Raw genomic sequence first — 21391 nt, forward strand, 5'->3', positions numbered from 1 at the left:
AAACTACCACAAAAGGGTAGTAGGATCACACATTGCCCTATGTTTAATAATACATCATTGTGTGTGTTTCAGTATTGTGATAAAGTGTGTTGCTGTGTGTGTTTCAGTATTGTGATAAAGTGTGTTGCTGTGTGTGTTTCAGTATTCTGATAAAGTGTGTTGCTGTGTGTGTTTCAGTATTGTGATAAAGTGTGTTGCTGTGTGTGTTTCAGTATTGTGATAAAATGTGTTGCTGTGTGTGTTTCAGTATTCTGATAAAGTGTGTTGCTGTGTGTGTTTCAGTATTGTGATAAAGTGTGTTGCTGTGTGTGTTTCAGTATTGTGATAAAGTGTGTTGCTGTGTGTGTTTCAGTATTCTGATAAAGTGTGTTGCTGTGTGTGTTTCAGTATTGTGATAAAGTGTGTTGCTGTGTGTGTTTCAGTATTCTGATAAAGTGTGTTGCTGTGTGTGTTTCAGTATTCTGATAAAGTGTGTTGCTGTGTGTGTTTCAGTATTCTGATAAAGTGTGTTGCTGTGTGTGTTTCAGTATTGTGATAAAGTGTGTTGCTGTGTGTGTTTCAGTATTGTGATAAAGTGTGTTGCTGTGTGTGTTTCAGTATTCTGATAAAGTGTCTTGCTGTGTGTGTTTCAGTATTCTGATAAAGTGTGTTGCTGTGTGTGTTTCAGTATTGTGATAGTGTGTTGCTGTGTATGTTTCAGTATTGTGATAAAGTGTGTTGGTGTGTGTGTTTCAGTATTGTGATAGTGTGTTGCTGTGTATGTTTCAGTATTGTGATAAAGTGTGTTGCTGTGTGTAGATCTTGACGTCCAGTGGTGACGGTACCAGTGCGCTGTGGGATGTGGAGAGTGGTCAGCTGCTGCAGAGTTTCCACGGTCACTCTGCTGATGTTCTCACTCTGGACCTCGCCCCCTCTGAGACTGGAAACACCTTCGTCTCCGGGGTCAGTGTGTGTGTGTGTGTGTGTGTGTGTGTGTGTGTGTGTGTGTGTGTGTGTGTGTGTGTGTGTGTGTGTCTCCTATCTCTCTGTCCCTCCCCTAACATGTCTGTTTGTTCGTTCCAGGGTTCTGATAAGAAGGCTAACGTTTGGGACTTGCGCTCAGGGCAGAACGTCCAGTCGTTTGATACCCACGACTCTGACATCAACTGTGTCAAGTAAGTAGCAGCATCCACATCCACCCTTTATACAGCTCCACTGTCTACAGATTACCTATCATTATAGTATCCACATAATCTCTCAGTACAGCTAACAGCATCCATCGACCCTAAACCTAACCCTTTTTATTATTGTCTTTTATTGAACCTTTATTGAACCAAGTCAGTTAAGAACAAATTCTTATTGACAATGACGGCCCTTGTTCAGGGGTAGAATGACAGATTTTTACCTTGTCAGCTCAGGGATTCGATCTAGCAAACTTTCGGTTACTGGCCCAACGCTCTAACCACTAGGCTTTCATACAGCTTAGTGTACACATCAACCTCTTTACTCCTCTCTCTCGCTTTCGCTCTCCCACTCTCTCGCTCTCTCTCTCTCCAGGTACTACCCCAGTGGCGATGCTTTTGCCTCTGCTTCTGACGACTCTACCGTGAGTTTATAACACACTTATAGCACACTTATACACCCTACTTAGTGCACTACTCTTGAACAAAGCCACATAGTTTCCACCAAAAAGCTCTAATCATAGGCAGTGCACTATAAAGGGAATAGGGTGTCACTTGACAGATGATGGACCTTTGATGTGATTCTGTGGGTTGTGTGTGGCAGTCGGACACTCTGTCTCAATAACACCGTTGAGTTAATAGGATCTCTGGGAGAGAATTGATTATCTTACACTGGTCAAACACCGCTCTTTCACATCATACAGTACATGTGTCAAAGCATCCCACTGTTTTACATTACTACACGGGTTTGTATTGTTTTAAGAAGTGTTATTCAGGCCAAGGAGCAAAAATACAATACATTACAATATAACTTTATTGTACATCATGGGAAAATTACAATGTAACTTTATTGTCTCTCATTAGGAAATATGCTGTGCCTTTGAGTTCACTGCACAGACAGAAACAACAACTAGCATGTGATGGGTTAAATAAAAAATAAAATTCAAATGTCCCATTGATTGTGTGTGTGTTCCAGTGCCGTCTGTTTGATCTCAGGGCTGATCGGGAGGTGTCCATCTACTCCAAAGACAGCATAATATTTGGAGCCGCCAGTGTCGACTTCTCTCTTAGTGGTAAGATGTGGACAATAGTCAGAAACTGTTTGACAAATAATACCTCTTTATTAGCTTCCTCTCAACAGAGACTAGAGTCAACTAAGCATCCTTTGGTCCCCCGATCATGAACAGATTTACAATTATGCTGTTGGACATTTACTGGTGTTGTTGTGTTATTATTGGATCTTGTGCCAGGCAATCTTTCCCATCTTCACTTTGCCTCTTTCACTTTCTTTCTTACCGGGTGTGATGATGCAATAGATATACTGCCTTGGCCTTTATAGCGGTCAAGGGATTTGATTTGATCTGATTTTGTGTGTAGGCCGAGACTGGATTCTATCCCCAAAAATGTTATTCCTCTGTGTGTTATATTATTGTAGAGGTACAAAGTCTTTCGTTTTAGTTTTTATATGGCTGTATAAAGATGACAGTTTATTATTAAATTTGTGATAGAGATCACACTTCAGCCAAGAGGGGAATTTAATCCAGTTGTGATGAGGGAGAGGGAATTACCACTCTGCCATTTGGAGTTTTACTACATTTTACCACCACTGTATTCCATGGAACTTAGAGCTGTTTATTATTCATTCTATCCACTCTATTAGCCTCTGTCAAATGCACTGTAATACATCTGATCTGTGATATCCTCCAGCATTTTGGGGAATATTCTAGAATCTGACCCTTTCTACCCCTCTATCTCTGTATCCATCTTTCTTTCTCTCTCTCTCCACCCCTCCTCCAGGTCGTCTGTTGTTTGCTGGCTATAATGACTACACCATCAATGTGTGGGACGTCCTGAAGGGGACCAGAGTAGCCATCCTGTTTGGTCATGAGAACAGAGTCAGCTCACTCAGAGTCTCTCCTGATGGGACCGCTTTCTGCTCCGGGTCCTGGGACAACACTCTACGGGTGAGACAAGAGGGCTAGGGGGTCGGAAGGGAGATGAAACAAGGAGGGACAACACTCTACGGGTGAGACAAGAGAGGTAGGGGGGTCGGAAGGGAGATGAAACAAGGAGGGACAACACTCTACGGGTGAGACAAGAGGGGTAGGGGGGTCGGAAGGGAGATGAAACAAGGAGGGACAACACTCTACGGGTGAGACAAGAGGGGTAGGGGGGTCGGAAGGGAGATGAAACAAGGAGGAACAACACTCTACGGGTGAGTCAAGAGAGGTAGGGGGGTCGGAAGGGAGATGAAACAAGGAGGGACAACACTCTACGGGTGAGACAAGAGAGGTAGGGGGGTCGGAAGGGAGATGAAACAAGGAGGGACAACACTCTACGGGTGAGACAAGAGGGCTAGGGGGTCAGAAGGGAGATGAAACAAGGAGGGACAACACTCTACGGGTGAGACAAGAGGGCTAGGGGGGTCGGAAGGGAGATGAAACAAGGAGGGACAACACTCTACGGGTGAGACAAGAGGGGTAGGGGGGTCGGAAGGGAGATGAAACAAGGAGGGACAACACTCTACGGGTGAGACAAGAGGGGTAGGGGGTCGGAAGGGAGATGAAACAAGGAGGGACAACACTACGGGTGAGACAAGAGGGGTAGGGGGGTCGGAAGGGAGATGAAACAAGGAGGGACAACACTCTACGGGTGAGACAAGAGTGGTAGGGGGGTCGGAAGGGAGATGAAACAAGGAGGGACAACACTCTACGGGTGAGACAAGAGGGGTAGGGGGTCGGAAGGGAGATGAAACAAGGAGGGACAACACTACGGGTGAGACAAGAGGGGTAGGGGGGTCGGAAGGGAGATGAAACAAGGAGGGACAACACTCTACGGGTGAGACAAGAGGGGTAGGGGGGTCGGAAGGGAGATGAAACAAGGAGGGACAACACTCTACGGGTGAGACAAGAGGGGTAGGGGGGTCGGAAGGGAGATGAAACAAGGAGGGACAACACTCTACGGGTGAGACAAGAGGGGTAGGGGGGTCGGAAGGGAGATGAAACAAGGAGGGACAACACTCTACGGGTGAGACAAGAGGGCTAGGGGGGTCGGAAGGGAGATGAAACAAGGAGGGACAACACTCTACGGGTGAGACAAGAGGGGTAGGGGGGTCGGAAGGGAGATGAAACAAGGAGGGACAACACTCTACGGGTGAGACAAGAGGGGTAGGGGGGTCGGAAGGGAGATGAAACAAGGAGGGACAACACCTTATTTAAAAAAAATTGTTTTATTTAACTAGGCAAGTCAGTTAAGAACAAATTCTTATTTACAATGACGGCCTACCCCGGCCAACGCTGGGCTAATTGTGCGCCGCCCTATGGGACTCCCAATCACGGCCGGACGTTATACAACATGGGCTAGAGAGAGGAGTAGAGGCTGACCTATTTGTGGAAAACCCTGGTTCTGCAGAGTCATGCGTCAGACTATCCCCACAGTACATACTTCTGTTTTCCACTACAGGCACAGCCACAATATAGGACACGGAAACCACCACTGAGAGATGCTGTGGTAGTTGTTCTTCATTAATGTCTGTGGAAGTATAGTAACACAGCCATAGTCTTCCCTCTGGTGATCTCACTTACATCATTTTAGCAGACACGTTTATCCAGAGCGACTTAGTGGATGCATACTTTTCATACTTTTCCCCCATACTTTTCCCCATACTGATTCCCCGTGGGAATTAAACCCACAACCCTGGCGTTGCAAGTGCCACGCTCTACCAACTGAGCCACACAGGACCACTTCTTCTCCGAGTTGCTCTGCCTCATAATCTACACCGGTCTGACAAAGGAGGATTCTCCATCTCCCCCAAAATCTGATTCCTATCAAGGTTTCTTCCTTCCAGGGAGTTTTTCATCGTCACTATGCTGCTGCATGCTCTTTGGGGTCTGGACCGGGTTACTGTAATATACTTTTTGACAAGTGTTGTTGTTTAAATGTCTTATTGAATACAATGTGATTTACTGATGTTCTGGGCTCTTTCTCGGACAGATCTGGGCCTAGAGCTGCTGTGATGTCATCAGAGCGCGACCGAACCCCTGGAAGTCAGGGGTCAGAGGTTAAGGGTCAGGACCAGAGTCATGTGACCAGTCGACCCAGAGTGCCCATGGAGCACACCCTGCCGCAGAAAGAGTCTGCCTATAGAAACTATATTCAGTTACACACACACAATAATAAGCTATCTAGGTTTGACTCACAGAGACTATTTATTTGACTGAAGTTGGACTATACCAAATGCTCATCAGGTTAATGAGTTCCTAAAGCTTTATTAATAGCAGTATTACAAATATTATTACTATTATAATAGTAAAGTCAGTTGAGCACAGTTTTCCTCTACAGCAGGTCCTAGCCAATGCCATGCAGTACTGACTTTCCTGTATAGAAGCTAACTCACTGCCGCTTTTATGCTCCCTAGTCCCCCTTTAAACCTGCATCACAGTCTGTAGTTTACCAGTCAATTAGTCTGCCCAGAGTGTAACTTGCTCAGATCTAAAGTGTAATACTATTGTTATATAAAACCAGACCATAGACTATGACTAGCCAGAGAGGGAGAAAGAGGGAGTGTTTGAAGTATTGTTCATTTGTAATCATAGTCTTCTTGTGAAATAAATACATTTTATTTAAATTATTGATTAATGGTGTCTTAAAAGTTTGTTTTATCCCATGGTTATGGTGTAAATGACGAAGAGGATGATGATATGGAGACAGGTAACGTTATTTCCATTACATCTGATTCTCTTCTAGCAGAACGACAATACAATTCAGGGAAATGCCATTTGTGTGACGTTGCTTAGTGAGAGTATAAAGTCTGGCGAGAGCCTGGTGAGGCGGAAATACGGTTGATGACAGCGATCCTCCTTCCGTCTGTACGTGGAGAAAGCAGTCTGATCGCTGGGAGGGTGAGCTTTTTGTTAACTTTTCCTACCTAGAATATGCGATTTATTTTTCTTCAACTCGAACTATTCTTGAATAAGCGTGTCAAGCTTCGGTTTTACAGACTGAGTGAATGGATCGATGCGGGTTGAGCCACTGATGTTGTTCGCTGCCTTGGTTTCTCTGGTCCTTTGTGTCAATCAGTACTACGCTAGTTAGCTATCAGCTGCTAGCCAGAAATGTCTAACGTTCGCGAGAAGCCCTGCTTACTCATCCAAACCATGACTGGTTATCTATTTTCCAATGTTGATGTTGACAAGAAAATGATAAACAATCCAACCGCTTAACGTTAGCTGAATAGACAATTTAGCTCGCTAGATTGCGATGCATGTATGTGTGACTTGCCTTCGATTTGACAGTCAAGCTAGCTAGCAAGTACAAATATGTCAATTTTCTAGTCAATTCAGTTTGCTTTATACGGTACTGTAGTTGGCTAACGTATTAGTTCTAGCTACAACCTTGTTTCTTTCATGACACGTGCTGAATTAATCCAGACTTCAAGGGCTCTTAAATTAGACTTGACTGGCTTGCTCACATAGCTTTGTAACTAGCTAGCTAAATAACTGGCTAACTAGCCAACTGTTTACCGTTCTATTTACAGATTAGTTCAAGCAGGTCCAAGACTAGACATCAGTGTTAACCTCAAGTCACCGTGCTGCTTGCATCATATTGCTATGTGGTCTATGCAGCTCATTGGGAAACGTAGCTTTGCTTTCAGTCTTGAGTACAAGCCTCTTCTTGGTATTGCACAGAGGATGTCACCTCTTTGGGATTAGATTGACGTTGTTTCCAATAGACCATGTTGGGTGGGTTGTGGAAAGAAGCCTGCTGTATAATGTATTTCCTTTTAGGCATAACAATATGAATATTGATAATGTTTCCTCTAGAGTCTAGCCCCTGTAGTGTGGGCTGTGAGAAATGAACTGCATGTGATAATGTATTGATAGTGTTTCCTGTATTTATAATATCGTCCTGTTTGTGGGGGAAAAACTGTAGCAGAGGCCCATTCTGATATATAGGCTATAGATAATGTATTAACTGTATGTCTTCCTGTAGACCATGTCATGCGGGCTGTGGAAAGAAACCCTGGCTATAGCAGAGGACTACTTGTCTGTCTGCAGTATTATCCCTGCCAGTGGGTCCCGGAAAGCCCCGCCCGGTCCTCCTCCCAGCGACTCGGCTGCAGCCATGCGGCGCCAGGCCCGGGACATGGAGGCCAAGCACCGGGCCCGCTTCCATGCCATGGCACACAGCTTCCTGTGCCAATGCGGGCCGGACCCCTGCGCCTGTCTGAGGAGGGTGATGGAGGAGCTGGTGGGAGACGGACAGATGAACTGGGGGAGGGTGGTCTCTCTGTTCACCTTCACTGGTGTGCTGGTCAGAGAACTACAGGGAGAGGACATGGACCAGGGGCTGGGTAATGGCATGGGGCTGGGGGGGAAGGAGAGCTGCAGGGCGCTGGCGGAGACCATAGCAGACTACCTAGGAGAGGAGAAGAGTGACTGGATGCTGGAGAACAAAGGCTGGGTAGGTTTGAGCAGTGAGCATCACACACACATGTGCTTATGGACACATGTGCACGCACACACAGGCTCATTTACTAAGCTGATGGGAATCTGGGCTCATATCAGCAGCACTAGTTCTCTGTCAAGCTAAGAGAAACAGTTGGACAATGACACCTTCTATTGTCATTAATGTCTGTGATTCAGACACCTTGTGGCTTCTTGCTATGTGGCTGCTGTTTGCTGTGTTAGTCAGTTAGTGGCATGAGCCAAGAATGTCTGAACTGTGTGTGTGCTACCAACACAATGTTCAGGTCTAACCCAAGAATGACTGCTTAAAACACAGGATTTTTATGGTACAAGAAATGGGACAGTTTCCGGACACAGATTAAGTCTAGGGGCGAAGGTAGCCCCGTGGTTAAGAACATTGGGCCAGTAACGGGAAGGTCGCTGGTTTAAATCCCAGAGAGGACTAGGTGAAAAATCTGTCGATGTCCCCTTGAGCAAGGCACTTAACCTTAATTCCTCCTGTAAATCGCTCTGGATAAGAGGGTCAACTAAATGACTTAAATTACTGGAAGATTTTCAATGTAGTTCTGGATTAAAGAGCAAGCTCAATGGAGAATTCCCATTTGAAAATGATTGTCTGGGAAACTGGCCCTAAATTTGCCTTTTTAATGCTTATTAGAAATGGGTGTTTGACTTGTAATGTGTTACATGTCAGTAGGCTGTTGTCACAGTAGATTTATAAATGTATAACTCTTGAGTCAATACAGAGTGATTTTACTGTGGTGTGGACTATAAACCCTGGTTGTCTGAGAGGTCAAAGATCTACCTGTCACTTTAAAGAGGGTTTGTACAAGGTTGACACAGCCAGTATAGTCATATAAAGTGGATCAGGGGTAGTGAGGTTACTGGTGTACTCCAAAACAACATAGGACTGTAGTGCTGGGGTAGCAACAACACAGCTGCAGCTCAATTTGTTGACTGCTTTTGTGAATTAACCACACACACCTCCCCTCTAGCCAGCTGGTCCCAACAGCCGTATGTACTGTCTCTAACGTAACAGTCTAGTGACCGCCAAGCACACAACAATCATTAATACTCAAAATCTAGTCTGGATTAGTACAACAAATAGACTGATGAACACAACCAGCTGGGTCTGGATCAGAACAACAAATAGACTGATAAACACAACCAGCTGGGTCTGGATCAGAACAACAAATAGACTGATGAACACAACCAGCTGGGTCTGGATCAGAACAACAAATAGACTGATAAACACAACCAGCTGGGTCTGGATCAGAACAACAAATAGACTGATGAACACAACCAGCTGGGTCTGGATCAGTACAACAGACTGAACACAACCAGCTGGGTCTGGATCAGAACAACAAATAGAATGATGAACACAACCAGCTGGGTCTGGATCAGAACAACAAATAGAATGATGAACAGAACCAGCTGGGTCTGGATCAGTACAACAGACTGAACACAACCAGCTGGGTCTGGATCAGAACAACAAATAGACTGATTAACACAACCAGCTGGGTCTGGATCAGAACAACAAATGGACTGATTAACACAACCAGCTGGGTCTGGATCAGAACAACAAATGGACTGATGAACACAACCAGCTGGGTCTGGATCAGAACAACAAATAGACTGATGAACACAACCAGCTGGGTCTGGATCAGAACAACAAATAGACTGATGAACACAACCAGCTGGGTCTGGATCAGAACAACAAATAGACTGATGAACACAACCAGCTGGGTCTGGATCAGAACAACAAATACTGATGAACACAACCAGCTGGGTCTGGATCAGAACAACAAATAGACTGATGGACACAACCAGCTGGGTCTGGATCAGAACAACAAATAGACTGATGGACACAACCAGCTGGGTCTGGATCAGAACAACAAATAGACTGATGAACACAAACAGCTGGGTCTGGATCAGAACAACAAATAGACTGAAACACAACCAGCTGGGTCTGGATCAGAACAACAAATAGACTGATGAACACAAACAGCTGGGTCTGGATCAGAACAACAAATAGACTGATAAACACAACCAGCTGGGTCTGGATCAGAACAACAAATAGACTGATGAACACAACCAGCTGGGTCTGGATCAGAACAACAAATAGACTGATGAACACAACCACATTTTCAAATTTGCCTTACTAATCACGACACAGGTCTGTTATAGCAGGGACTGTCCGCAGGCAGCTGTCTCTCGGTCTGAAAACTGAGAGGAAATGGGGCTTTTTGAGCAGTATTGAACTAAGTTTCTTGACTTCCTTATTTTGATCTCTAGCCTGGTCCTTTGATACACCATTGTGACCTGAATAAGTGTTCAATAATATATGGATCTAACCCTAATCCTCTCTCTTCTAGGAGGGCTTCTGTAAGTTCTTCCACACAGCAAGAGAGGTGAACCAGGACTCGTCCATGAAGACTGCCCTGTTTGCTGCTGCTGGCGTGGGCATCGCAGGGTTAACCTTCCTCCTGGTCCGCTAACACACAAGCCCTGCTGCATCATCAGTCTCCTTTCAAAGGGGTGGCAGTGTGGTAGGTCTTCAATGGGTTAAATGGTGTCACAACAGGGGCAAAACACTGTCTTGAAAATGAGGGGTGGGGGGAGAGACTAACTTAGGGCCAAAATATCTTTTTTGAATAGTGGATGGGACATGTCCCCCTTCACCCCCATGTGTCACACTGAAGCAGGATTTCATTACATGGTTTAGTTTCATTCATCAACTGAATGTTTCCACATCTTTCAGCCCGCAGTAAAACCTTCAACTATTACAACTCTATTATTCAGTCGTACCTAGAGATTGTACCACAACAAACGAAAGGCCTTCTGAAATGATGGAATATGTCATATTATTAGTTTGCATATCTTTCCGCTGTTATGTTATTAAAATATAGTATTTTGTCAAAGCGAGCGCACAGGGACCACATGTTGTGTTGACCACAACTGGACTACTATAGTTGGTTGCATTTTGTTTGACCGGGCAGCTACAAAGATGACCATTTAGATGTCGATGGCTCCTTCATCCCTATATCAGGGCTATTCAAATCCAAGCCTGACCTTCTGAAGTAGTCCTGCTTTTCTGTTATACCTGATCATTAATTGCACCCAACTGGTGTCTCAGGTCTAAAGCCGTCCCTGGTAAGAGGGGAGGAATGAAAATCAACAGTGGAACTGGCTTGTAGGTCCAGATTTCAATATCCCTGACCTATATAGAAATGGGGTGGCATTTGGGACCAACCCCATCATTTTGTCCACTGCTTAGTGTCCTGACTTGTTTTTATTAATGTCCCTCTTGCCTTTCTACTTCAAGTAATGTGTGTGTGTGGCAAGAATATTTTTTAGTGTAATAAACATACATTAATATATTATATTTATATGAAATAAAAATGTTAACAGTGGCCATCTTTGCATTGCCACTTGGCAGATTTCATTGTTATTTTGTAGTTTTTACCTTTCTCTCTGTCTCGTCATGTTAGACATCCATTTCTGGTTTATAAAAACAGGGTTCTTCTACTCCAGGCCCGGAGGTCCACATTACTGGCCGATTCTTTTCTACCTGCTAATTGATTGATTGGCCAGAGTACATGCGTCCCGTCTCTGGTTTTCATTATCTCAGACGTGTTCAGGTCCTCCAGACCTGCAGTTAAATATCCTTGGTCTATCTGTGTATGTTTATCTCTGTGTCTGAGATGGTAGGTCATGTTTTTCAGGGCTTTACAGACAGTGGTGCTACAGTGTGAGATGATATTAAGCATGTCTGCATCACAAATGCACCCTGTTCCTTATAGTGCATGACTTATTTATTTGTCTTTTTCTAAATAAAAAGTTTCAGTCATGGAGTTACAGTACTGTCTTTTTGTTAAGAGTGTGAGAGACTGCAGGATGGTAAAGACACTGATAGTCTAGGAGTCCTTTTGGTTTCACTTTGACTTCAGAACTCCTTTCTGGGTTCTTGTTACTGTCACTAGTGTTTATCAGCCTACACACTAACCCCTCATCTCACCCACTCCTCCCCCATCACAGTCTTGCAGGCCTCGTGCTCCACATCTTGTCTCTTAGAATGAAAGTGCTGACTTGTATCCTGTCACCACTGCAGCTACTGCTATTTTAGACGCAACTAATGGCACTTTAGTTACCGTCACATACAAAGCTGCGGCTACTGCTATTCTCTACACAGCCACCGCAAGCCTTCTAAGAAACACAGCCGTTGCTGTGAAAAACACAACTTTGCCTTTCACGGAGTCACATTTGTCTCAGTAGTTTTTGCTAACTGTATTTCTGGTGAACTTTAGAAATCTCAGCCAGTGCTTTCTCATAGCCAGAGAATTCAGTCCTACGCTCCGTGACGCTACAGCAATGAGACGTGTCTGTCAGTGGGGGGGGATTAGATCAGGCCCGAGGGCCGTAACCATTCTGTCTGATCCTTGTCTACCAGGATAAGATGTACGAACAGAGACCGACACCTCAACTAATGGCACTTTGGTCACATACAAAGCTGTGGCTACTGCTATTCTCTATATATAGCCACAGCAAGCCTTCTAGGAAGCTGCAGCTTGTTACACAAGTCAGCACTTTTTATTCTGAGAAGTGTATCGGAGAGAGAAGATGTGGTGCATGAGGCCTGCCACATCAAGATGAGATCAGATTGTGACACTCAAATAGCACAAACTACTAGCTATCGAGATAGTGACTGAGACTGTTATTCAAGAGTCTGTCACTATCTGATCTCATCTTGATGATGGCTACTAGTTTCTGTTATGCTGGCTTTCCATCTGATATACACTTATCCCGTTTATTCTCACACCCCTGAGCCATCGGAAGAGAAGTATTATCTGCTACTTTTTCTCCAACTTGTTTATACTATCAGCACTGTCTGCTGACCCACACTGTACACACAAGCCTTACTCTCTGACTAGCCGGCACTCACCCCAAGCAGCCAAGCAAACCTTGCAAAGGAGTTTGACCCCCTTTCCCTGCTTTCCATACAATGTCTCTCTGTCCCAGAGTAGATTTCTGGCTAAGTGACTGTTTAATGTCACCAATAGTCTCTGGGAGGGAGGGGATCCGACGTGTGCGATGGAGTTAAGTGTGAGACCAGCCATTGTATATCTGAACCATCAAAGGGTCTGTATAGCCCTCGGCCTCTCAGAACATGCAAAACTGAGACTGACCTGATTTCCTACCATAAACACATATTCACACATGGCTGAGAGCTGAGCTGATGTTGTCAATGTGTGACTTAAATCCTGTTGACATGTTTTCTCCCAGTAGACTAACAGTAGCCCGTCCACTGCTGTGGTTCATCATGGGGAACTGGCTAACATATTAATGCCCAATTATTATCACTAGTTCTATTGACACTGTCTGTTTAGATGAAGGGGGACATTCTTACTGACATTCTTACCAGATAGGACTCTCGGGACTAGATCTCAAAAACAAGCAAAGGGAGGGACTGAGAAGGGGGAGGGGGAATTGATGAGATACCAGGATGGAGAAGGTGAGGAATGGAGATGCAGGGAGTCAGAAGTCTGGGGGTTTGAGAAACACATGTTAACTCTCTGACCTCAATGACCTTAGACACCCAGTAGAATGATCACTGACCTTAGACACCCAGTAGAATGATCACTGACCTTAGACACCCAGTAGAATGATCACTGACCTTAGACACCCAGTAGAATGATCACTGACCTTAGACACCCAGTAGAATGATCACTGACCGGCTGATGGCTGGGCTGGGGACTGATGCTAGTCATGCTGTGTTTATCTCTAAACTGGACAGGTGACAGTGAATAACTCTAGACTGGACAGTGAATGATATCTATAGACTGGACAGGGGGCAGTGAATGATGTTCGCTCTAGACTGGACAGGGGGCAGTGAATGATGTTCGCTCTAGACTGGACAGGGGGCAGTGAATGATGTTCGCTCTAGACTGGACAGGGGGCAGTGAATGATGTTCGCTCTAGACTGGACAGGGGGCAGTGAAGGATGTTCGCTCTAGACTGGACAGGGGGCAGTGAAGGATGTTCGCTCTAGACTGGACAGGGGGCAGTGAAGGATGTTCGCTCTAGACTGGACAGGGGGCAGTGAAGGATGTTCTCTCTAGACTGGACAGGGGGCAGTGAAGGATGTTCTCTATAGACTGGACAGGGGGCAGTGAATGATGTTAGCACTAGACTGGACAGGGGGCAGTGAATGATGTTCGCTCTAGACTGACAGGGGGCAGTGAATGATGTTCGCACTAGACTGGACAGGGGGCAGTGAATGATGTAAGCACTAGACTGGACAGGGGGCAGTGAATGATGTTCGCTCTAGACTGGACAGGGGGCAGTGAATGATGTTCGCTCTAGACTGGACGGGGCAGTGAATGATGTTCGCTCTAGACTGGACAGGGGGCAGTGAATGATGTTCGCTCTAGACTGGACAGGGGGCAGTGAAGGATGTTCTCTATAGACTGGACAGGGGGCAGTGAATGATGTTCGCTCTAGACTGGACAGGGGGCAGTGAATGATGTTCGCTCTAGACTGGACAGGGGGCAGTGAATGATGTTCGCACTAGACTGGACAGGGGGCAGTGAATGATGTAAGCACTAGACTGGACAGGGGGCAGTGAATGATGTTCGCTCTAGACTGGACAGGGGGCAGTGAATGATGTTCGCTCTAGACTGGACAGGGGGCAGTGAAGGATGTTCTCTATAGACTGGACAGGGGGCAGTGAATGATGTAAGCACTAGACTGGACAGGGGGCAGTGAATGATGTAAGCACTAGACTGGACAGGGGGCAGTGAATGATGTTTGCTCTAGACTGGACAGGGGGCAGTGAATGATGTTCGCTCTAGACTGGACAGGGGGCAGTGAATGATGTTCGCACTAGACTGGACAGGGGGCAGTGAATGATGTAAGCACTAGACTGGACAGGGGGCAGTGAATGATGTTCGCTCTAGACTGGACAGGGGGCAGTGAATGATGTTCGCTCTAGACTGGACAGGGGGCAGTGAATGATGTTCGCTCTAGACTGGACAGGGGGCAGTGAATGATGTTCGCTCTAGACTGGACAGGGGGCAGTGAATGATGTTCGCTCTAGACTGGACAGGGGGCAGTGAATGATGTTCGCTCTAGACTGGACAGGGGGCAGTGAAGGATGTTCTCTATAGACTGGACAGGGGGCAGTGAATGATGTTCGCTCTAGACTGGACAGGGGGCAGTGAATGATGTTCGCACTAGACTGGACAGGGGGCAGTGAATGATGTAAGCACTAGACTGGACAGGGGGCAGTGAATGATGTTCGCTCTAGACTGGACAGGGGGCAGTGAATGATGTTCGCTCTAGACTGGACAGGGGGCAGTGAAGGATGTTCTCTATAGACTGGACAGGGGGCAGTGAATGATGTTCGCTCTAGACTGGACAGGGGGCAGTGAATGATGTTCGCACTAGACTGGACAGGGGGCAGTGAATGATGTAAGCACTAGACTGGACAGGGGGCAGTGAATGATGTTCGCTCTAGACTGGACAGGGGGCAGTGAATGATGTTCGCTCTAGACTGGACAGGGGGCAGTGAATGATGTTCGCTCTAGACTGGACAGGGGGCAGTGAAGGATGTTCTCTATAGACTGGACAGGGGGCAGTGAATGATGTAAGCACTAGACTGGACAGGGGGCAGTGAATGATGTTTGCTCTAGACTGGACAGGGGGCAGTGAATGATGTTCGCTCTAGACTGGACAGGGGGCAGTGAATGATGTAAGCACTAGACTGGACAGGGGGCAGTGAATGATGTTCGCTCTAGACTGGACAGGGGGCAGTGAATGATGTTCGCACTAGACTGGACAGGGGGCAGTGAATGATGTAAGCACTAGACTGGACAGGGGGCAGTGAATGATGTTCGCTCTAGACTGGACAGGGGGCAGTGAATGATGTTCGCTCTAGACTGGACAGGGGGCAGTGAATGATGTTCGCTCTAGACTGGACAGGGGGCAGTGAAGGATGTTCTCTATAGACTGGACAGGGGGCAGTGAATGATGTAAGCACTAGACTGGACAGGGGGCAGTGAATGATGTTAGCACTAGACTGGACAGGGGGCAGAGAATGATGTTAGCACTAGACTGTGGACGGGGAGTAGTGAATGTCACTAGACTGTGGACGGGGAGTAGTAAATGTCACTAGACTGTGGACGGGGAGTAGTAAATGTCACTAGACTGTGGACGGGGAGTAGTAAATGTCACTAGACTGTGGACGGGGAGTAGTAAATGTCACTAGACTGTGGACGGGGAGTAGTAAATGTCACTAGACTGTGGACGGGGAGTAGTAAATGTCACTAGACTGTGGACGGGGAGTAGTAAATGTCACTAGACTGTGGACGGGGAGTAGTAAATGTCACTAGACTGTGGACGGGGAGTAGTAAATGTCACTAGACTGTGGACGGGGAGTAGTGAATGTCACTAGACTGTGGACGGGGAGTAGTAAATGTCACTAGACTGTGGACGGGGAGTAGTAAATGTCACTAGACTGTGGACGGGGAGTAGTAAATGTCACTAGACTGTGGACGGGGAGTAGTAAATGTCACTAGACTGTGGACGGGGAGTAGTAAATGTCACTAGACTGTGGACGGGGAGTAGTAAATGTCACTAGACTGTGGACGGGGAGTAGTAAATGTCACTAGACTGTGGACGGGGAGTAGTAAATGTCACTAGACTGTGGACGGGGAGTAGTAAATGTCACTAGACTGTGGACGGGGAGTAGTAAATGTCACTAGACTGTGGACGGGGAGTAGTAAATGTCACTAGACTGTGGACGGGGAGTAGTAAATGTCACTAGACTGTGGACGGGGAGTAGTAAATGTCACTAGACTGTGGACGGGGAGTAGTAAATGTCACTAGACTGTGGACGGGGAGTAGTAAATGTCACTAGACTGTGGACGGGGAGTAGTAAATGTCACTAGACTGTGGACGGGGAGTAGTAAATGTCACTAGACTGTGGACGGGGAGTAGTAAATGTCACTAGACTGTGGACGGGGAGTAGTAAATGTCACTAGACTGTGGACGGGGAGTAGTGAATGTCACTAGACTGTGGACGGGGAGTAGTGAATGTCACTAGACTGTGGACGGGGAGTAGTAAATGTCACTAGACTGTGGACGGGGAGTAGTAAATGTCACTAGACTGTGGACGGGGAGTAGTAAATGTCACTAGACTGTGGACGGGGAGTAGTAAATGTCACTAGACTGTGGACGGGGAGTAGTAAATGTCACTAGACTGTGGACGGGGAGTAGTAAATGTCACTAGACTGTGGACGGGGAGTAGTAAATGTCACTAGACTGTGGACGGGGAGTAGTAAATGTCACTAGACTGTGGACGGGGAGTAGTGAATGTCACTAGACTGTGGACGGGGAGTAGTAAATGTCACTAGACTGTGGACGGGGAGTAGTAAATGTCACTAGACTGGACGGGGAGTAGTGAATGTCACTAGACTGGACGGGGAGTAGTGAATGTCACTAGACTGTGGACGGGGAGTAGTAAATGTCACTAGACTGTGGACGGGGAGTAGTAAATGTCACTAGACTGTGGACGGGGAGTAGTAAATGTCACTAGACTGTGGACGGGGAGTAGTAAATGTCACTAGACTGTGGACGGGGAGTAGTAAATGTCACTAGACTGTGGACGGGGAGTAGTAAATGTCACTAGACTGTGGACGGGGAGTAGTAAATGTCACTAGACTGTGGACGGGGAGTAGTAAATGTCACTAGACTGTGGACGGGGAGTAGTGAATGTTTGCTTCTCTTGGACTTACTTCATTCTGGGTTTTTTGTGCTGTGAGTTTGACATCTGCTCTTACAGTAGCTGTGTTACATGTGGCAGATGGGTGTGTATGGGTGTTTAATGTTGTTTTTGGTTTTAAATATACTTAACTACCCTCTCCATTTCTATTGTCCAGTGTAAAGTTCCAACATGCAGTGTGTGTAACGGTGTGTTTGTGTTGTGGTCAGCAGTAGTAGATGAGGGTACGAGTCTATCAGGACCTAGCATCTGCCATCAAGCGGAACATTCCTGATGCGACGGTGATGGGAACCACGGGGCGGCGCTGTAAGTTACACACACAGCTTGTATTACCCTGTCAGATAGTGACGTCACAGCTGTGCTTTACACACAGAACGACGTTACAGAGCCCATCGGACTTCACTCTGATAGTCCATCCATTAGATTTGATCAATACCTCAGATTATTATGTTCTATTCTAAATTCTGGGGACCCCCCTGAGTGGAATTTTTTTGTTGCCCTAGTACTACACAGCTGATTCAAATAGTCAAAGCTTGTTGATGAGTTGGTTATATGAATCAGCTGTGTAGTGCTAATGCAAACATCAAAACGTGCACCCAGGGGGGGCCCCAGGACCGAGTTTGGGAAACCCTGCTCCAGTAGATGAGTGGAGAGCAGGAGGATAAGAGGAGGACAGTGTTTTATAAGATCCTGGGTCCTGACCTGATTCTATTAATGATTGTTCACATTGAAACTAGGGATGTGAACATGGAGACTAGAGTTAGTTAAATAAAACAAGGCACGTCAGTTAAGAACCAATTCTTGAGTGACGGCCTACCCCGGCCAAACCTGGACGATGCTGGACCAATTGTGTGCCGCCCTATGGGATTCCCAATCACGGCCGGTTGTGATACAACCTGGAATCTAACCAGGGTCTGTAGTGACGCCTCTAGGACTGAGATGCAGTGCCTTAGACCGCTGCGTCACCCGGGAGCCCCTAGAGTAATTTCAACGGTCTGTGATTTAAGGAAAATACTCATCCTGTCTGGTTTATACTGTTATGTTGTTATTCCTGTTTTTCTTTCAGGATACAGACAGGGATATTATAGTAGACTAGCATTTAGATTTATATTCTAGAAGTTATATTCTACTCAATATAGATCTCTGCAGTTGTACATGTGTTTTTAAGTGATCAAATAAATGAAATCAATCAGTTGGTATAGAGTGTGTTGGGAAGGTTATAGGGGAGCAGGGCACACACACACTGCACTTTACCAGGTAACATCCACACACTCCAGCAGCATCACGGACAGATAAAATCTCATACCGCCTGAGATCAGAGCACCAATCTACCACAGGCTTCCTGTCCAGATCCTCATCTACCAATCTTTCACTCCTTTATCTCTCTATCCCACCAGGTTCTGAATTATCAGAGAAGGAAATATCTGCTCTATACACAAATCAACATCCTACTGCTATTACACAGTGACACACTGGCAGTGCAAGCAGTGGTGTAAAGTACTTAAGTAGTAGTTTAAAATCTTTTTACTTAAATTGTTTATTTGGGGTATTTGTACTTCACTTTACTATATCTATTTTTGACTACTTTTACTTCACTACATTCCTAAAGAAAATAATTTACTTTTTACCCCAGACATTTTCCCTTACAAAAAGTACTAATTACAGTTTTAATGCTTAGCAGGACAGGAAACTGGTCCAATTCACATAAGAGAAAAAACATCCCTGTTCGCCAGATCAGATGAAGTAGGGATGGACTCACTAAACACAAATGCTTCGTTTGTAAATTATGTCCGAGTGTTGAGTTTTCTGTTAGCATAATATAAGGAATTTGAAATTATTGATACTTGAGTATATTTTAGCAATTCCATTTACTTTGATACTTAAAATGTTGGTAAATGTTAGACTGATGTAAATAATGAGTTTCTCTAATTGGAAAATCATGTCAATGTTTTGCAAACTCTAAATCAATAACCTGAGACAATATGAACTCTATTGGTTCCACAGCAACACATTCAGACAGTTTGTACACTGTCTCACTGTTGTTTTCTTTGGTATAACAACAGATCTCCTAATAACATTTTAGAGTAGACATTAACAGATGTAGTAAAACAATAACTTACCAATATTCTATGTGGACTTCCACAGACATGATTCTTCTCTCTAGTGTGTGTGAGTGAGAAATGCGAAAGAGACGTGAGAGCAGGTGGGCACTGTTACAGATAAGCTGAGTGACTCCCCCTCTATCCACCTGTTACCTGAAAGGGCATGGTTAGATGGGGGCCAGAGAGCTAGAGGGGTAGAAAGAGTCAGATTCTAGAATATTCTCCAATATGCTGGAGGATATCACAGATCAGATGTATTACAGTGCATTTGACAGAGGCTAATAGAGTGAATAATAAACAGCTCTAAGTTCCATGGAATACAGTGGTGGTAAAATGTAGTAAAACTCCAAAATGGCAGAGTGGTAATTCCCTCTCCCTCATCACAACTGGATTAAATTCCCCTCTTGGCTGAAGTGTGATCTCTATCACAAGTTTGATCATAAACTGTCATCTTTATACAGCCATATAAAAACGAAAGACTCTACAATAAAATAACACACAGAGGAATAACATTTTTGAGGATAGAATCCAGTCTCGGCCTACACACAAAATCAGATCAAATCAAATCCTTTGACCGCTATAAAGGCCAAGGCAGTATATCTATTGCATCATCACACCCGGTAAGAAAGAAAGTGAAAGAGGCAAAGTGAAGATGGGAAAGATTGCCTGGCACAAGATCCAATAATAACACAACACCAGTAAATGTCCAACAGCACCCCCCCAATACACAAAGTCAATACTAATTGATTCATAGAATTTATGTGATCGTTTAAAAATACACGTAAAGCCTATACAACTGCAGAGGTCTACATTGAGTACAATATAATTTCTAGAATGTAAAACTAAACGCTAGTCAGTCTATAATATCTTTGTCTGTATAACACAAGGAATAACATAAGACATGACAGTATAAAACAGAGACACAGGATGAGAGTATTTCCCTCAGATCACAGAGTTGAAATGACTGTAGACTTCATCATGTTGCACATCCTTAGTTTCATTGTGAACAATCATTAATAGAATCAGATCAGGACCCAGGATCTTAAAAAAACACTCCTTCTCTCCCTCTCTTAATATCCACTCATCTATTGGAGAACACACTTATTATCCTTCTTCTTCACTCTCTCAACCTTTCCTCCGCGGCTCACCTCCTTCACCATCGCCACCATCTGGTCAGACAGTAGAGCACATGTTACAGAGAGCATGTAGGAGATAAATCAAATAAAGGTATATTTGTCATATTATATGCACAGGATACACGTGGAGTATACTATACAGTACAATGAAATGCTTAAAGAAATAGTATGACTTGGCTGGGATTGGATCCCATGCCATATCCATGCTCCCTGATTTAACACTTCTGAACTACTGTTCAGGTTCAGATACTGTAGCTTTACCTCAGACAATACATGAAGATACATTGTGAATATGGTGCCACCTATTGTTTAGAACAGGAATAACACCCACCTCCTTGCTGTCTGGGAATCCTCCTGCCTCCAGTTTAGAGAAGGCCAGTTTACCATTCACTGTTACCTCGAAACTGGCTGTAGGACAAACCATGAGCAGTTAGAATAGAATTTAATAATCTACTGAGGTATTGATCAAATCTAATGGATGGACCATCAGAGTGTAGTCAGTTGAAGTCCGATGGGATCTGTAACGTCGTTCTGTGTGTAAAGCACAGCTGTGACGTCACTATCTGACAGGGTAATTTCAAGCTGTGTGTGTAACTTACAGCGCCGCCCCGTGGTTCCCGTCACCGTCGCATCAGGAACGTTCCGCTTGATGGCAGATGCTAGGTCCTGATAGCGAGAGTCGTACCCTCATCCACTACTGCAGACCACAACACACCACACACACACACACACACACACAGTTTTT

General features: G+C 45.2%; 2 protein-coding genes and 1 long non-coding RNA gene across 4 annotated transcripts in view; 2 read left to right on the plus strand and 1 right to left on the minus strand.

Annotated features, from left to right (window-relative positions):
* LOC129854612 (guanine nucleotide-binding protein subunit beta-5b) overlaps positions 1-5790 on the plus strand; it is a 13351-nt gene extending 7561 nt beyond the window's left edge. For both annotated transcript variants that reach the window (XM_055921870.1, XM_055921871.1), the window contains exons 7-12: positions 799-942; positions 1063-1154; positions 1537-1585; positions 2137-2233; positions 2958-3124; positions 5154-5790. In XM_055921870.1, coding sequence (XP_055777845.1) covers positions 799-942; positions 1063-1154; positions 1537-1585; positions 2137-2233; positions 2958-3124; positions 5154-5165 — 561 coding nt within the window. In that variant the 3' untranslated portion in view covers positions 5166-5790. The remainder of the gene's footprint in view (positions 1-798; positions 943-1062; positions 1155-1536; positions 1586-2136; positions 2234-2957; positions 3125-5153) is intronic.
* Positions 5791-5894: 104 nt separating this feature from the next.
* On the plus strand, positions 5895-11481 carry LOC129854614 (anti-apoptotic protein NR13-like). Its single transcript, XM_055921873.1, has 3 exons — positions 5895-6061; positions 7152-7622; positions 10003-11481. Exons 1-3 carry the CDS (start codon positions 6005-6007, stop codon positions 10123-10125), a joined length of 651 nt encoding a protein of 216 aa, XP_055777848.1. The 5' UTR covers positions 5895-6004; the 3' UTR covers positions 10126-11481.
* A 9184-nt stretch (positions 11482-20665) lies between these two features.
* On the minus strand, positions 20666-21373 carry LOC129854617 (uncharacterized). Its single transcript, XR_008759340.1, has 3 exons — positions 21246-21373; positions 20978-21054; positions 20666-20679 (listed from the first exon to the last, which is right to left on the minus strand). It is a non-coding gene; the product is annotated as an uncharacterized LOC129854617 (long non-coding RNA).
* Between the last annotated feature and the right edge of the window lie 18 nt (positions 21374-21391).

The sequence above is a fragment of the Salvelinus fontinalis genome, chromosome 4 (assembly GCF_029448725.1).
Source record: "Salvelinus fontinalis isolate EN_2023a chromosome 4, ASM2944872v1, whole genome shotgun sequence".
NCBI lineage: Eukaryota > Metazoa > Chordata > Actinopteri > Salmoniformes > Salmonidae > Salvelinus > Salvelinus fontinalis.

Excerpts from the sequence above, each read along its gene's own strand:
- LOC129854614 (XM_055921873.1), top strand. The coding sequence starts at position 6,005 with ATGACAGCGATCCTCCTTCCGTCTGTACGTGGAGAAAGCAGTCTGATC. Across the intron at positions 6,062-7,151 it reads GCAGTCTGATCGCTGGGAGG|ACCATGTCATGCGGGCTGTG; the intron begins GTGAGCTTTTTG and ends GTCTTCCTGTAG. Across the intron at positions 7,623-10,002 it reads TGCTGGAGAACAAAGGCTGG|GAGGGCTTCTGTAAGTTCTT; the intron begins GTAGGTTTGAGC and ends TCTCTCTTCTAG.